At 58.0% G+C, this 17,403-nt stretch overlaps 1 protein-coding gene across 7 annotated transcripts in view; it reads right to left on the bottom strand.

The window, feature by feature from the left end:
- Positions 1-141: 141 nt before the first annotated feature.
- CTBP2 (C-terminal binding protein 2) overlaps positions 142-17,403 on the bottom strand; it is a 158,929-nt gene continuing 141,667 nt past the window's right edge. For all 7 annotated transcript variants that reach the window (XM_087862585.1, XM_087862582.1, XM_087862580.1 and 4 more), the window contains 8 exons: positions 13,304-13,458; positions 12,851-12,995; positions 8,432-8,638; positions 5,273-5,487; positions 4,688-4,818; positions 4,009-4,136; positions 3,442-3,559; positions 142-1,511 (listed from right to left, as the gene is read on the bottom strand). In XM_087862585.1, coding sequence (XP_087718711.1) covers positions 1,331-1,511; positions 3,442-3,559; positions 4,009-4,136; positions 4,688-4,818; positions 5,273-5,487; positions 8,432-8,638; positions 12,851-12,995; positions 13,304-13,458 — 1,280 coding nt within the window. In that variant the 3' untranslated portion in view covers positions 142-1,330. The remainder of the gene's footprint in view (positions 1,512-3,441; positions 3,560-4,008; positions 4,137-4,687; positions 4,819-5,272; positions 5,488-8,431; positions 8,639-12,850; positions 12,996-13,303; positions 13,459-17,403) is intronic.

The following is a 17,403-nucleotide window of genomic DNA, read 5'->3' as shown; positions in this document are numbered from 1 at the left end:
AGAATGGGCAGATGGAAAAGTGTTCATCTTTGAACCTGGGAGGAACACGAGTTGAAAACTGAGAATGTAGTTGCCTTAAAACATCTCAAGTAGAGAACTTTTACCTGGGTGAGATGTATTTGAATTTCAGAACTTAACAAATTTTTATTACTTTTTATTGAAAACTGCACTGAACGCTAAATGTCCACCTTTACAATAAACAGACACAGTAGCGGTAACTCACACTAAAACAAAACACTTCCGATAGCCATTATTTTTCTGTTTGGGACAGTTTTAAAGGATTTTTTTTTGTCACAAAAACAGGAATGTACCTATACAAAGGCTCCAAATAGGCCATCTTTTAAACAAAAAGGCGATGATTCACAAAAGACTATGAATATAACATGTAACTAGTTGATACAAATCTAATAGGATTTGTTAAAATCAGTCACATCTAGTAACACCTGAAGTGTTCTTGTATAAAATATCACGTGAAGAAAAGAAGATTTATCAATGTCTAAAAAAGTGGGTTTGTTCATAGACAATCTGACAAGTTACCATAAAAAGTGTTTCCTGAGACATAAGGAAATGCAACATTATTTTTCTTGAACTCTTTTAGCTCAAGACTTTCCACTCAATAAAATAGCTGAGGATCTGAAACTGAGAAAATATATTTGAGTACAAACAGCTTGTGAAACTTAATACTTTTTCTTTTTTTTTTCTTTTTTCTTTTTTTCCTTTTTTTGCATCATCAAGAGGGTATTACTGAATTCACAACCAACTTGCCCGCTCAGTACGCAGTTCAGGTGGGAGACTTCCGCACAGGAGCCCGTACGCTGCGGTGGTCGGTCACACACGGGCACAGTTTTCTCCCCCTTCTCTGTAGTAGTTTAATCTTCCTATCAGCAAAAGAGGTCACCAGCCCCCATGGACCGAAGTGACTAGAGTCACAGGAGGGGGATTTTCCTCTTAGTATTTTTTATTTGACGTTTGGAACTCCTGATGCAACATTCTAGAGCAAGGTGTTCAGGACCTGCTGTGCCCGAGGGGCTGATAAAGGAAAAGGATCTATTTACTCTTTGTGATGGGGTGCACAGATGAAGAACGTAACACACACAACAGAAGTTGGTCGTTAACAAATCGCGTCCTAGTCTTTGAGCGCTTCCGCAACCAGACGACAGCTTCAGCCTTCCCACGCCTCGGCTTCTCGCTCTCTTAACACTGCAACGTCAATGATGCATATGTCCGGAATCGGTTAAAAAGACGGTCAAAGTCCTTTTCTTAGTTCATCTGTTTTTCACTGTCTCTTGGTCCCAGGTTTATCTGAATGATGACCGTTCGTCATTCTCTGCTATTGCTCATTGGGGTGCTCTCTATTGTCCCCATGTTTTGTAGGCTGGTTGGGAGAGGGAGCTTGGGAAGGGTGTGCCACTGTGGGGAGGTTGTGAGTCACCGGGATGCCTCCGGGGATGATCCCTTCCATGGCTGCAGGAAGTCCGCCCGGAGCCACCCCCACGATGCCTGGCGGGTATCTGAGGAGCAGAGAGAGAAAGGGCCAGTAAGTCGGGAGCAGGGAGAAGCCGAGCTCTTGGCTCCTACTTCAGGCTGTTGTTTTAATACGTTTGTCACTGTGCCTCCAAAGCAAGGAGAAATCTACATGAAAAACTATTTAGTCCAGTCAAAACACTGTGCCACACTGGAGCTTTCACACAATAGGAACAGCCTGCATTACATCCACGGACACTGTACCACATTTGAGAAACATTTTGTACAAAAGAAGACTCCCCAAGTTGTCCGGTTGCCTTAGAATTCATTAGTTTAATGAATTAATTTAGTTTAAAAGCATTGATGCTTTTGGGGCGCCTGGGTGGCACAGCGGTTAAGCGTCTGCCTTCGGCTCAGGGCGTGATTCCGGCATTGTGGGATCGAGCCCCACGTCAGGCTCTTCCGCTATGAGCCTGCTTCTTCCTCTCCCACTCCCCCTGCTTGTGTTCCCTCTCTCGCTGGCTGTCTCTATCTCTGTCAAATAGATAAATAAAATCTTTAAAAAAAAAAAAAAAGCATTGATGCTTTTAATGATTAACCAACAGTGATACTAACTGTGGCTTCCTAGGCGAGCTAGCTATGCACTCTCGTGGCCTGAGATGGGAGACGGGACGCAGCAGCAGGAGAAGAGGTGAGCCGGTGAAGACTCCCCTTCCATCACAGGCTCACAAGCTGCTGTGTGTGCAAGGACACGTGGCATTAAGCCCCCCACAGACCATGCGGTTCTTACGCAGATGCGAGTCGGTGTATTGGAACATCCCCAGGATGAAGCAGCTTTAGGAGGCAGGTGCTTTATGATGAAAATACTCATTCTCGACATTCTCAAACCCTTGACCCATAGCTCCCCAACCTGCAGCCTGTCGCAACTATTCACTGGTTGGTCAGAAATGAAGGACTCTGGGACTTGGGTGAGCTACAGCCCCTCAAGCATAAGCTGTATTCCAAGGGGTCAGGGAGTCTTGGTCTGTCAAAGGGAAGAATTAAGATGTGGCCTTTAAAGGACGGGCTGCCAACAATAAGGAATAGGAACCTGGGGCAGAGACCGTTTCGAGTAATGATACTGAAATACTATTAGGTAAAAACGGGGGGACATTAATAGAACACGGCAAACCGAAACGTAAATAAAGCCACAAGACCCAGGAAGAAAACCGCCTAACTTGGTCGAGTCTGAGCCTTCACCTGTGGGTCTTACTACACTAACCACAGTTAAACAACGCCTCCCCCGGCGGTGGCTCACCGCGGTGGCTCATCACGGGACGGCCAGCCGCAGCTAGAACCATTTTCGGTTATTACAGTTGGGAGCGCTGCTGGAGGCCAGGCCACCGTGATGCTTCCCACAGCGCACAGGCTAGGGCCCAGGGGAGAATGGTCGGGCCCCGGAGGTGCATACTGCCAGGGATTGTTACAGTAAGCAAGACAAAGGGATTAAAGGCTGCAGCTTTATAAAGCAGGACATTGATTTCCCTGTGAGCCCAGCCAGGGAACGAGAACCCTGGGAAACTCACCAGTGAAACCCTGCTCCCTTCCAGGGCCTATGAAGGCTCTGGGCCAGAAGATTCAAATTAGAGAACAAATTCACCAACAAGCCCTTTACCCTGAAAATCTTCCCGGTACCTTCTCAGCCAGAAGCCCTCTGCTTTTGAAGCAGCTTGGAATGCAGGGTGATTCCTCAGTGTTCAGACCTTCGGGGAATGCACTCCCAATTCCCACTCCTTTTATAAATAGGAACCCCAATTCTAGGCTGTATCGCGAGAGTTGTGTTTGCTCCACAAAAACGGCATCAGAAAAAGTGCGAGGACTGCACAGACTTGGCGCAGGGAGCGCTCTGGGGTGGTTTACGCCTCTCTCCTTCCCTCTCCCCCTCTCTAGGGGGGGGGGCAGCGCTCCAGCCTAGGCCGGTGCCATTCCGCTCCTCACCTGTATGTGGCGCCGTTGAGCTCCGGATGGATTGCTTGCTGATCTATTACTGACCAGGGAGCTGTTGTGACAAAGAATTCCTTGTTCACACAGTTTCTTAAGCTTTCGGGGATGCGACCTGGAGTATGAGGATTAAAATTAATCAGATGTATTTTTAAGGTCACAGTGAGTTAGCACCAGTAGCTGCTGCTGGGGGAACCCCCTAGTGCTCGAACTATGGAAATCTGAGTGTAAAGGCTCTTAGCTTAGAATGAGAGGACTGGCCCTTTCATTTTCAGAAAAGGTGCAATTTTGCAGGGCCCGTGGTCTGAGCTCTTCACTCCGCCCCCCCAGACCCCAGCTCCCTCCGCAGTTTGAACGCTTAACGCTGGCTGATGAAAAGGATTCCGTTTCTTCTGAAATTGAGTTCAAGGCTTGGATGAACTGGGTCCAGCTCCTTCCGGTTTTAATCAACTTGATCCCTAACAACTCTGCTCTCAGTACCAGTCCCAGGGGCAGCTGAGCCGCGGGTCTCCGGCCGCCCTTCCCGCCGGCGGTGGCGGGAAGCGCTGCAGAGGGAGGGCTCACCTGTGATGGCCCGGCGGATCTCGGTGGCGGCTGCCTCCCTCATCTCTAGTGAGGCTTGCTCACTATACCAAGCTGTGTGGGGCGTACAAATGAGATTCGGTGCATCTTTCAAAGGACCCTGAGCAAAGCTAGATAAATGCACAAAAACACAGCAAATGAGAAGAGCTGAGGATCGCTCCCTACCCTACTCACCAAGAGAGCTCGTGGCCAGTTTATGTGTGCAGAGGAACAGTGTCGGAGGTTTCCCAAAGGCTGGGGATTTAAGAACATACTGATCAAAACTTCTAATGTGAGCGTCAGGAGGGATCAGGGACTGGGAAGGAAGGAGGAAGGCTCTCCGGAGGACGGGCAGGGCTTTCGTCTAGGCAGAACCCGCAGTCCAGCGGACAGAGGAAGCCTGCTCCTCCCCAGACCAACACACCATTCTCCTTCCTTTCCGACGCTTTCGGACTTCCCTCGTGGGCCCCTGGCCCTTTTACGCTCCAAGTACAGCACAGCCCTTAGAACAGAGGCTGTAAGGTGGTCTCTCGTTTCCTCCCCAGGAGCCGCTTTCCTGGGACAGCGCCCCACGGTCACAGTGTGGGGGCGGTCAGGTGGAGAAGCAGCCCCGGCCCCGCGAGTTCCAGGTGCGAGGCCGGGAGCCCGGGTACCAGCCATGTCAGCAGCCCCACAGACCCACCTGAAAGGCTCCGATTCGTGCACGTCGAGGGCTGCCCCTCGTATCCTGCCTTCCTTGAGGGCTTGGGCTAAGGCTTTCTCATCCACCAGCCCGCCGCGGGCCGCGTTCACTAGGAATGCCCCTTGCCTCATCTGCGGGAGGAAGAAGAGCCGTCAGATGCTGCTACACTGGACGGCGCCAGCCACGGACCGAGGAGTTCGGCCGGTCCGGCTGTTGACGACATGCGTGTGTGGCAGGTCGGGGGGGGGGGTGGTGGCAGCGACAGCTGGTGGCAGCTGGGTCGGTTTCTGCAGATCCTGAGAGAGGGCCATAAGGCGGGCAGGCCGGAGTTGGGACCTGTCACCTGCCTGTTGCTTCTCGGAGGCCAAACCTGATTAAGACAGGTCCCTGCTGGGTCCTGGGCCAGCCTGTCTGCCCCAGCTTGACGTGGCCCATCCCGTGCTGGGGCCTCACCTGGCCCCTCACTGATGTCCTGGGGGACGGTCTTCCCTTTCGTGTGCGTGTCCACGGACCACTTCCCGTCCCTCCCTTTTGTTTGGATGCAAGTTTCCAGGCAGGGGCTGAGAGTTATCTGTGTCCAGTTACCTGCTTTATAGTAAAGTCATTGATGAGGTGGTGGTTATGCTCGTTGAGATTACAGTGCAAGGAGACACAGTCGCTCTGATACAGTAAGTCCTGCAGGGTGTAGACCCTCTGCACGCCGAGGGACCGTTCGATCCCATCCTGCAAGTAGGGGTCATAAAATATGACGCTGAATCCAAAGGCCTTGGCTCGGACAGCAGCCGCCTGCCCCGTGCGACCTGTGCGGAGAGAGAGCGTCCAGGTGAGCGGGCTCGGCGCCCCAGACGCCACACCTTGTGTGGGCCCTCGCTGTCCCCGCCGGCAGTGGGACCAACAGGAGGCTGCCGGAGGCGCCGCGTGCCCAAGCTTGGTGATGCTCTTGGCCAGCACGTCTCCTTAGCTTCCTGGGGCTGAAGTGCGGCCAAGCTTCCTGGGGGAGGAGTGCGGGGCCTTGTCTGCATTGTGGGGTATGGGGTGTGGGTGTGTGTGTATGTGTCAAAGTTCTTACGATGGACATTTTGAAACAACATAGCTAGAAAGAATACCATGTGCTCCTCCCCCAGTTCCAGCCATCACCATAGCCTCCCATTCATATTTCTCTCTCCCCTAGGTTTCTGGGTACACAACAGGCTTCTTAACCCCAGCTTCCTCTCTTGAGACAGCGAGGGCAGTAAGAGAATGTTTTCTTGCCAATTAGCACGGGGTTTGCTCATGGAAGGGGCACAGGGATCAAAACGGACCCTGCCGAGCGGCCTGAGCACAGACTGGTACGGAGGACTCACTTTGATGGGGCGGTGGAGCCATGGATGGGTCAGGCTAATTCTCGGGTGTGCAGGCTGGTCCTGACCTGGGGGAGTCCCAGGCCCCTCTCTAGCGGCTTAGTCACCCATACCACCCAACAGGACACGAAGGCCTCCCTGACTCCCAAATGGTGGTCATTTGGACAAACCCACGGAACCCCATGGCCTGTGCCTCCTGCTTCCCAGAGCTGTTTTCGGCTTGAAAACAGTGGCGTGCGTGACGCTGGAATGGGCTCCCCTGGGAAGCGTGCAGAATCCCTGTCTATCTGAAAACACTGCCCCGCGGTGCAGGGGAAGGAGCGGGAAACCGGGGAAGGTGTCTCTTCCCAAACAGGAAGCGCACAGGAGGGCAACTGGAGGTGGACTGCTCCCGCTGCTGCTGGGCTTCAGTCTATGGGCTTCAGTCTCGGGAGGCTAGCTGTCCCTCCTGGCCTCCCTCCCCAGTGTCATCACTTGGAGGCAGTGAACCAGGAACTGTAGCCACACACCCCCCAGCGGACAGGCAGGCATGACAAAGGTGACAAGGTGGAGGGAACAGTGCCAGCGGCCTGCAACACCCCTCTGCCATCCCTGCAGTATGGGACACGCCCCCATGCTCACAGCCCACACAGTAACGCCCCCTCTCGACTTCTGCTTCCTAACACACTTTGCCTCGAGACGGGGCTTCCCGGCCTGTGATTTTCTAGTGTCTGCTTTTCATATGTCCCCTAACCCTCGTCTCTGGCTTCTCCGTTAGCCGTGAGGTTTTCCTAAGTTTCTACAAGACCTAATGACTTAATTCTGTGACTGATTGGATCAAAAAAAACAAAAAAACAAAAAAACAAAAAAACCACCCACTGCTGCCTTTGGCTGGCTTTCCCTTCCAATGTTCATACATGGTCCCAACTTGGTGGCTGTCCCCGAGCACCATCCCACCAGCAACCCGGGCTGGGGCCACGCTCAGGGCCGGGCCGCCCCGCACTCCAGGTGCTGCAGCTGCTTGTAGCGGAGCCTCAGGCAAGTGAATGTTTTCCGGAGGCACTGGGCAGCCTCCGACTACGCCTCTGCCCGTCGGAGCCCTGTCTCCACTTCTGGAAGGCTACACACAGACCTGAAAGGCAGCAAGGCGACCCTGCAATCAGAGAGCACGGGGAGCGGGGGCTGAGACGGTGCTGGCTTAGTCTCGAGTAAACGGGGCTCAAACCACAGGACTGGCCTCGGTAAACTGAAAGCATCTTCAAAGGATGGCAAAGGGCTCAGCCACTGCGGGGTGGAGAACGCGAACGACGTTCTAAGAACCATCTCAAGGACGACGGACTGTGCGGAGCAAAAGGAGGCCCAGCGGGCGCCAGCAGAGGGCGCTGTGGTGCTCACACAGGCACCCCCGTCCCTGTTGGCATTTGCGGCGGACACTCAAGAAAAAAAAAGGGCTCCTTTGTAAACAGAAGAATGCTTTCATGAGTGTGATCACCCCTAAACGTGGGTTCTTAAACTCACCCTGGGGAGTTAGAAAGATGTGCACTCCTCAAAGAAACCCAGCTCCCTCTACCTTGTTCAAGCTGGCACCCAGAGGCCACCCCAGGGGTCCTGACCCTTGGTTTTCTGGAAACAGAGCTCTGAACTAAGGGCTGAATGACAGCTTGGAGAGCCCTCTGGAAGCCAGGCCCAGCACTTACTACCCACCCCACATGCTTCTCGTGCCTTCTTTGAATCCTAAGAGGCAGCCATGTGTAGCATGCCCTTCCCAATGTATAGACTGGGACACCGAGGCTGAGAGGTCAGGGAATTTCTTCAAGGTCATGGAATGGCCAAGTGGTGGGGCTGAGATTCAGCAGTAAAAGCCCCCTGTGTGCAGCGTGGGGCCCACCTGAGCCCCTGTGTTGTCAGCACTACGTCATCGGGCTGCATCCCGGCACAGCTCCCTGCCCTTGGTAACCCGCCCAAGACACTCACAGGGCCACCAGCCGACTCCAGGAGGACCTTTCCCTGCCTCCACCCCCAGTGAGCTTTCTAAGCTGATGACCTGACCGTGCTACCTTCCTGCCTGAAATCCTTCAGGGACTCCCTGCTGCCACCCTGGCCTGGCATTGGAGGGTTTCCAGGGGCTGGGCCTGGCCCACGGCCCAGGTCTCCGCTTAGCCACCAGCCCCCATTTGAGCCCCAAACCCGCTGGCGTCTCCGCAAGGCACCCCCAGCAGCCCCTGCCGGGGGCAGTTAGCAGGCACACAGCCCCCTTGCTGCCGTGTGCTCCCTACCCAGCCCTGCAGACCCACCTCCAAGGGGGAATTCCCTCATCGGCCTCGCCGCCCCACCCTGCCCCCTGGCTCTTCCTGGGGGGGGGGGAAGGGAGGGGTCCCTGCGCCAGCACTGGCGGGTGGGGGACGGGCTGGGCAGCTACACGTACCGAAGCCGATGAGGCCCAACGTCTCCCCGCGGATGCGGGCTGCTCCCGAGGCCACCTCCCGGATCTGCTCGACGCTCTGGACCCGCGTGCCTTCCCGCAGCGCCTGGTACAGCCACGTGTTCCGCCGGTACAGGTTGAGGATGTGGCAGATGGTGGAGTCGGCCGTCTCTTCCACGGCCGCGGACGGGATGTTGCACACGGCGATGCCTGGAGAGGACAGGGCCAGGCCCCGGGTGAGGACCCCCGACTCTGCAGGGGGAGCTCCGGGGCTCCCTGGCAGAGCTGGCCCTTCAGCCACGGACAGGGCGTGTGGCCCCGGGTAGGTCAGGCTCTCTGAGGCCTGCGTGTCACCTGGGGGACACTCAGCCTCAGCCCCCACATCCATCCCAGGCTTGCCGCACCTCCCCCCCAGGCTCCCACGGACCCCACGTCCTGCCCACCCTTTGCTTCTAGACCCCGTGTTTCTGGGAAGCAAGCTGTGGGCAGCTGGACGGGGTGAGCAGCCAAGAGCTGGAAACCTGCCCGTGTCCACCGTGGAACAGCAGGAAACCAGTGTGCAGAGCCCCTCCTGACCGGGTCGACCGGACTCCTTACCGTGCACCCTCCGGAGCTTCCTCCTGGGGCGGAGCTGGGGTCAAGAGACTGGCCTTTTGTTAACTGTATTTTAAGTCTCTTGTGATGAGCATGTTACTACTTGTTTTGAAAAAGGGCAAGATGGAAGAATTAGGAACCCACCCCCTCAACATGGGCCCGGGCGGGGCCGGGACGGAGCTGAAGCCTGAATTCAGCCCCATGCCTGTTCGGTGGGCCCTGCCCACAATCCTGCTCGGGCAGAAAGAACACGGCAGACGGCGGGCCTGCCCTGCTCTCAGAAAGAGCGTTTAGGGCTGGGGGCAGCTGGTGAGGGCGGGTCCGCAGGCTCTGCGGCCGAGGGGCTGCTCGAAGAACCACCCCACGTCCCAGGCAGGCACAGCTAGGCACTGGCCTTCCCTGGTAGGAGGGTGTCTGGGGGAAGAATGCGAATGTCTGCCAGACATGGGAGGAGGGGCGCAGGAACAGAGGGCCAGGGTGGGATGTGGCAGGGAACACGGACGCCTCACCAGGCATGGGGCCTGCGGAGGGGGCTTGGGAGCCAGGCTGGGGTCTGTCAGGCAAGCAGCTTTCTGAGGGACACAGATATCCAAGCAGCTTGTCAGACCAGCTCAGAAAACCACTTTTTAATCCCAGGTTGGGACCCAAGGAACACGGGGGCAGGGTCACCAAGAAGGCAGCCCTGCCCTCCTCGACCTTCTCAAGCCCGGCAGTGGGGACAAGAGCACCAGAGCCGCTGTGGCTCCACTGGATGGAAAACAGGACCACAGGACCCTCCGTGCTGAGCACCCCCTTTCTAGTAGCTGCGTGACCACCCCACGAGGGCTGCCCTGAGGTCCAGGGTCTCAGGGACCCCCTCAGGAGGATAGATAGCTCAGAGAGTAAAAGCCCCCATGAGCACATCACCCCCCCTGGTCCTAGCCACCTGCCAGGGGACCAAGGGTCTGACTGAGATCGAGGCTGCCGAACTTTCCACGTGCTGGAGGTCAGTTCTGCAGAACAGCCATAATGACTCCATGTGAAACAAGCAGGCCTGGAGTGTGGGCTGAGCGAGAAGCCAGGGCTTTTCACAGTCTGGACAGACGGAGGCAGAAGCCAGGGTTCAAGGAAATCGCTGGGCATTTGTGATGCTTTCATTCCCCTGAGGAACCTGATGTGTGCTGGCCAGAGCCCAGCAAGAGGGGCCGGCAGGGGAAGAGCGGAGTGTGGACCCCCTGCCACCGCCCAGCCAACCGCCTGGGCCCCGGGGCCAGCTGTGCCCTGGGAGCTGAGACTGGAGGGGACACGGGAGGAGGGGGTCCCCACGCGGGTCCGTGTGACACACAGCACTGCATCCACCCAACCCGGGGGGGCGCGGGGGCACACGCTCAGCCTGCAGCCCTGAATGGAGGGGCTGCTGGCAGCACCGGGGACCGTCCTGCCCCAAGGGCAACGGCACCTTCCCCATAAAACCCCACAGCCTTGACTACTCTCCTGAGGTGGGACTCTTTCTAAACCATTCTTCTGGTCATGCCTGCATCAGCGCGATCCTCCAGAGGCCAAGATGAGAAGCTTCTAGCACCCATCTCACCCCAAGGCCCGAGCCCAGTGGCTGAGCTGCTGCTTCTGTCAATGGCTTCACTCTTTGCTGTCAACCTTTCTGAACTGGAAACCGGACAGAGGAGCTTGCTAGAAAGGCCCACGGGTGAGAGGCCTCCAGCAACCTCCCACCTCCGCCAGCTTCCTCCCGGCTCCCTGGTTCCTGGGGCGACAGTGCAGAGGCCGAACCCCTCTAAGGGCTCCAGAAGGGTGTCAGCGGTTTCCTGAGCCTCGCCCTGCTCTCCACTCCCAGCATCGACTCCAGCCCTCTGTCTCAGGGTCCCCACCGGCATCGTGCAAAGGCTCCCGTGAGCACTGGGAAAGGAGCATCCTCCCAGGAAGGCCACACTTCAGGCCCGGACACGAGCGCTACCTACAGCCATGTCCTCGTTTGCACGAGGTCTGGGCACAGAATGATCTGCGGAGTGCAATTTGGAGACAGGACAGAGGCCCATTTTCCTTCTCCAAATCCCACACGCGCCAGGATCAATGCAAACGCCACGGTTGACATCCTTTTCCGTTCCTCAAATTGGCAGCTGCCTGGCAAGGGCAGCCGTGCGGCTGGGGAAACGAGGTCCCCCTCCTGGCCCGGGCCAGCTGTGTGGGGGCATCTGCAAATGGAGGGATGGCGAGTTTCGCGTGGGAGACCTTCCCATCTCTGCCTGAAAAGAAGTGGCTGGTTCCCGTCAAGGAAACTCAACAGGAACACCTCACCGGAGCCCGGGGCTCCTGGGCTGCAAGGGGCGGACACACAGCAGAGATGGGAAGGCGGGTGCAGGGAAGCACATTTGAGGACCCTCCGCCCCGCCCGTGGGCTAAACTATATTCTCCGTCGCTGTTTGAACTTGGGATTTCAGCTCTACCAAGAGCACAAAGAACATTTGTTTTCAAACAAAAATATTCTTGTTGGTGCCCGAGAAAGATGGAACATTTGAGGTAATGCTAGACATGCTTCTGAGGACTCCTATCCACCCAAGTTTCTTTGTGGCAACCGAGGCAGGCTCAGGGGGACCCCGAGGCCAGAAGCGAGTGCTTGGGGCAGACACAGGAAGCCATTGCTTCCTCCAGACCCCGTAACAAGTCTGGATTCTGATGCCACCCACGCCTTTTCCTCTTGTACAGGGTCGATCTTCCAAGCCACGTGCCACACAGTCCCCCACTTTCAGGATGGGGAAGGGGAAAAAGGCAGCTGTTGGGGAATGACCACCTCCTGCCTCCTCCTCTGGGGTTTACCTGTGGGGCGACCCACCTGCCATATCAGAGCGCCCTGGCGCTACCCTGAATCACCAGACTCAGCACCAGCCCCGCCACAGCCAGGCTCCCTCTGGCCGGCGCCTGCCCCCAGTTCAAGTGAGGGAGCTAAGCACTCGAAGAAACCGTGGACCTTCACTCCACCCTCCAGGCTAGGACCTTGGAGGAGGAAGCGGAGGCCAGAAGTGCCCGATGCTGCGGCACGTGTGCTGTAGGGAGGACGCCAGCTCAGCTCACCGCGCGAGGCCGCGCACGCATGCAGCCCGCGGGGTCCTGGGGGGTGGGGAGGGAGATGGACCACTGGCCCACCAGGGCCTCAGCATGCCCGAAGGTTGGGGACTGCAGAGGCTGGGGTTCCTAGGTACCTGCGAGCAGCCCTGGGGCTTCGGGGCGCCCCGTACCCAGCAGGCGGAGCACAGGCCCGCGCGCCCAGGAGCAGGTCTGGCACATCGCAAACCTGGACCGAGGACAGGGGGGCTTATTTAGAAGGATCTCGGGCCCTCATGAAGCAAGCAGGCCAGCCGAGGGTCGCTTGCTCTCGGTGCTCTGCGAACACTCCTCACACGTGGAGTCTAAGACAGGGGCCGGGGTGGGGGTGGGGGTCACAGAGCCACGTTCCTGCCTTTGGGTGTCCGTCTGCTGCCCCCTCCGACAAGGGCCGCAGTCCACGGTGTCAGTGCTGACCCGGGCAGGTTTCTGGGTGGGCAGCGGCCCTCGGGGGGAGGCTCCATGCCAGGACTGGAGGCTACTCCCCGAGCCCTGAGCTGTGCACCCAGCACCTGTGTTTCCAGGTGACGGGTCCTGACTGGTCAACACTGACCTGTGGCCTCTCACGGGTCCCCTCTGCAGGGATGGGCCCCTGGCTTCAGGTCCTTCCCCAGGGAGACAGCCTGGCTGGGGCCTCGGGGTGCAGCAGGCACAGTCCTCTGTGTATCTGGGGGGGCGCCCGGCAGAGGCACAGTCCTCTGTGTATCTGGCGCTCCGAACGGCCGCACTCACCGAGCTCGCCGGCAGCCTTGATGTCCACGTTGTCGTAGCCGCTGCCTATCCGCACGATCACTCTCAGGGCCTTGAACTTCTCCAGGTCCTCCCTGGTGAGGGTGATGGTGTGGTACATCATGGCACCCACGGCTTCGTTTAGAACCTGGGACGGGGTGAGCACAGCAAGGCTGGAGCCCTCGCCCCCGTCACCCTCGCACCCGCCACAGAGGACGCGGCGTGGGCGCGATCGCTCCCCAGGCGAGTGGCCTGTGCTTGTGCTTCGGGCTCTGCTGGTGACTCTGGGTGACAGCGCAGGGGAGGGCACACAGGAGGTGGCATCCGGAGGGGCGGGGCGGGGTGTGAGAGGGCCCAGCCCGGGGAGGCCTGAGGGTGGAGACAGGAAGGAGCCCTCGCTGAACGGCAGCTGCTGCCACCTGACCTGGGCGACCCCGGCCTGGGGGTGGGGCCCACCTTCTCGTGGATCTCCTGAGTGGACTGTGCGTCACAGAAGGCCACGGTGGCCAGGTCCTTCAGGATGGGCATCTCCACGGTGCAGTCTCTGCCGTCAAGCAGCGCCACCAGGGGGCGGGGGTGCAGGGGGCCGTTCATGATCTGGGGGCGGATACCTGCGAGGACGGGAGGAGGATGTGGTAGGTGGGCACGGTGGTCTGTCCCACCCTGGGGGACAGTGCCCCCCTTACCCACATCCATCAGGTCTGCGGGACCCCAGAGCTCCCTCCCTACTCCCTGGGTGGGCCGCGAACCCACAAAGCCACTGGGGCTCCCCTGGGCTCAAAGACCACAGGCTCCTTTGGAGTCGCTGGGGAAGATTCTGGGACAAGCCAAGGAGACCCAGGGGAACATCCGTCTGCTGGGTCTGTCTGGGTGGAAGGGTGAGGGAGACCTGGGTCTCGTGAGCAAACTCAAGCGTAGCAAACGCGAAGCACCGTGGGGCTAACTCCATTGCCATGTGGAACTCGGGCCCAGGAATCTGTTCAAGACACACCTTCCTCGGGCACCTGCTGCCGGTACTGGCCAGGCCCACAGGGGGGCCCCTCCCCCGCCCCCTCCTGTGCCTCCTGCCCGACCCTGGCACCACTGCCCTTCCAAACAAACGGGAAGGTACAAAATGAAACCAGGGGGACAGGTCATGGCTCCCACACCCCATGGGAGCGTCCTGGAGAAACAGGCATCCTGGGCTCAGCTCAGGACCCTCTTCACCTGGCACGTGTGTGTGTGTGTGTGTCCGTCCGTCCATCCGTCCGTCCCAGCAGCTCGCTGGGGACTTGGGAGAGCAAATAATCTCTCACAGGACCGCACAGCGAGCTCACTCCTCAGGTCCCAGGACCAGTCAGAGCGGTCCTGGGTCCTGACGCTGCCCAAGAGAGACAGGACACTTGCCCCTACAGTTTGGGAGGGGGTGAAGGGAGCACAGGGCAAGGGAGTCCTCCCTCCACGCTGCCCAAGCGTTCCATGCGGACCAGTGCAGCTGCTTACGGAGGCTCGAGCCTCCAACAAACCGTTCCCTTCAAACGCATATGCTGGCAAGTCTTGGTGGCTCCAGAGGGACTGTGGCACCAAGATGGCCAGGGTGGGACGACTCCCATTTTCTCGACCAATCTGATGCGTAGTGTCCCAGGCTGCGGGTAGAAGCAGGAGGGCTGTCTGTGCACCTTATGCTCAGAGGCCAAGACGAACTCCGACAGTGGTCACACCAAGGCCGGGCTCAGTCGGTTTTGCTTCCTTCTTCCCGCACAGAATCTACTTGTCTTTGCCTCTGGTGGCCGCCTGGCTCACTGGGCATGACTGGGCTCCTGGAGCCCCTGCCAGCAGCATGGGACATTCTGGCCCAGTTGACCTTTGTGTGACCACAAGGCATCGGGTACAGGCTCCAGCCGACAACAGCAGGACCCATCTGCCCAGGCTGCACTCAGCCACGTGGCCTCCCGAAGGGCCGCCGGGGTGCCGGTGGGAGGCTCCCCACACGTGAGGCCCCTACGTGACCACCAGGGCTGGTCACACAGGGACGCGCTCGTGGAAGACGCTGAAAGAGAAATCCCCACCTGGAGCGATGTCTGGGTTCCCACTAGCACTGGACGTGGAGGCAGGGAGGGTGTCCCCGTGGTGCCCACACGGCCTCTGCCCCGGGATGGCCCTCCCACGCCACCGTTCCCCAGCTCGGGACAATCTTCTCTTTGAACGAGAAGCAGAGAAAAGGCTTTTTGTCCTGGTCTCAGAATGGGCCAGGGTGCAGGTCTCCTCTCGGCAGCTCTCCCTCCAGCCTGAGCTGGGACTCACGAGGGATCCGTCCCTCCCAGCCTGTGAGTGACAACAAAACCACTACTGAACCCAGAGCCTCGATCCCCAAAGCAGGGCAGCTAAATGAAGCCGAGCCTGCAACGTCTTCTGTACCAGGTGGGAAACCAGGGGCTCCCCCACCCCACGGCTGTTTGTTGGGGGGCTGGTGAGCCCTCTGCCAGTGTTCTTCTTGGCCTATTGGCAGGTAGGCTCCACAGGAGGTCAAGGTGGGTGGATGCTAATGGAGGGGATTCCCCAAACACCAAGGGTGCCATCTTGAGTCAGGACCCCTGGAGACCACCTTTGCCCCCTGACTCTGCAGGGGGAAGTGAGGGACAGTAATTCACATGGTGGCCTACAGCCTCTCATTTCATCTGCATCCCCTTTCACAGGGGAGGACCCCGAGGCCCAGAGTGGGAAGAGACCCCCGGAGTAAGCAGCTGAAAGGGGGGCAGCCCGCAGCTCGTGCCAGCCTGATGTGCACACAAGAAAGTTCCCACCTCTGCCCTTCCTTTCGGCCAAGGAAACGGTGAGACTTTGACCAAATCCCGAAGGGCCCGTCTTCTTCCACCAGATTCTGGTGCTGCTGTCCACCCTGCTGCCCAGCCCACGTCGGACTCTCAGGGGACCGATGGTCTCGGATTGCGGGAGCAGACTGACCCACCTGCCCCAGGCTACCCCTCCGACAGGGCGCAGAACATCCTGACCTGAGTCCAACGGTGCTGGGGAGAGTGTTAATCAGACAGTGTTCGCAGAGTTCATGATCATGGTGGGAAATCCAAGTTGTTAATTAAAAAGCAACCACAGAGGAAAATGACGGGCAGGCACAAGGCAGGCATCTAGAGCCATCCAAGACATCGGGAGAGGCTGAGGGGCCTCATCACAAGATGTCCATCCACAGCATCAGTGCAGGGATCCCGTTACCTGGGCAACAAGCTCCAGGTTGCCTAGCGATCGCCCCCCTCCCTGGCTTGGGTCGCCTCCTCTTTGGCGAAACCCACCCTTTGCCCTCGCTGAGGCTGCGCCTGCAGACTGCAGCTGAGGCTCGTCTGCGAGAGCCGGGGACTCCCAGATGACGCCCCGGGCTCAGATACGGGCTGCAAGGCCTGTACGGGAAAGCAGGAAAGGAAGAGGTACAGGGGTTGTGCTGAGCGGGGACAGCTGCGTGGGTGGTGGGAGCGGGTGAGGTTCCCGTGTGTCCTGCACAAAGTATGGGGGGCCGCACGCACCCCAGTACGGAGGATGACTGAAAGCTCAGCCAAGGCGTTGCCAAGGTTCGCTTCTATTGACAAAGGGACCGTGCCATGCGTGCTCCCTCAGTCCCAGCAGGCTCTCGTCTACCTGCACACCAGAGAATCCGGCGGAATTCAAGCCACACCCCACCCAGCACCTGCTGTCCCTACAGCCTTACAGAAGTTGGGGCAGAGGTTCCCACAAGACCCCAGGAAACGCCAGCGAGGTGAAGTTGTAAACAGACTTTCCATCTTGCCTCACCTCAACCGACGCACCTCTCAGTGCTTCCGACAATTTGAGTAATTTTTAGTAGATTAGGATGCAGCTGACGTGCTACTGTAAAGAGCCTTTTAAGGGACTCTGGGAAATGGGTTACCCTGGCCGGGGCCGGCCCCAAGGCCTGGAGGGAGTGCCCCATTTCCTCTGCAGCCAGGAGAACTGGGGGGAGAAAGCCAGGTACGATGAATCTGTAACGAGAATGGACTAAAAACTGAAGTCTGTGACCAAAAGCTAGGGCAGCAATCATTAGACGCTGCTCAAACCCCAAGACTGACATTCAGAAGCCCACTGTGTTACTCTTATTTCCAGTTTATAGCCAGGGAGACAGAGCCAAGGGTGACCACAGACCGTACCAAAGAACAACAGGGAACGATGACAGCCTCCTCGTACAGTCCCAGGGACCCAACAAAGCCCAAGGAAACACCTGCTGATGAGGAGGGGCCGAGGTCCTGGTGGCCCCCTAGTCAAAACGACTGCTCCCTTTCTGCAATCTTGCCTTCTATTTCAGAACAATTCCAGCTGCCGTTGGACACAGCACACACACACACACACACACACACACACACACACACACACTCACACAAATCAGCATATTCCTTTTTAACAACTTGTCCAGCATTAACTCTGCAGGGCAACGCTGGCTCCCCTGGTGTCAATTACTTGCTGGTTTCAGGCTCGCCTCAGCACAAGCAGGGACGTGCTCAAGATCAGGGACGCAGTGCCTCAGCTCGAGGCCGGCTCCGATGGCCCTCCTTGGGCCC

The sequence above is a fragment of the Ursus americanus genome, chromosome 6 (genome assembly GCF_024610735.1).
Source record: "Ursus americanus isolate L20-20 chromosome 6, mUrsAme1.1.p, whole genome shotgun sequence".
In the NCBI taxonomy this organism is placed as follows: domain Eukaryota; kingdom Metazoa; phylum Chordata; class Mammalia; order Carnivora; family Ursidae; genus Ursus; species Ursus americanus.
The sequence above is the reverse complement of the archived record's forward strand: the minus strand, read 5'-3'. Positions and strand labels throughout refer to the sequence as shown.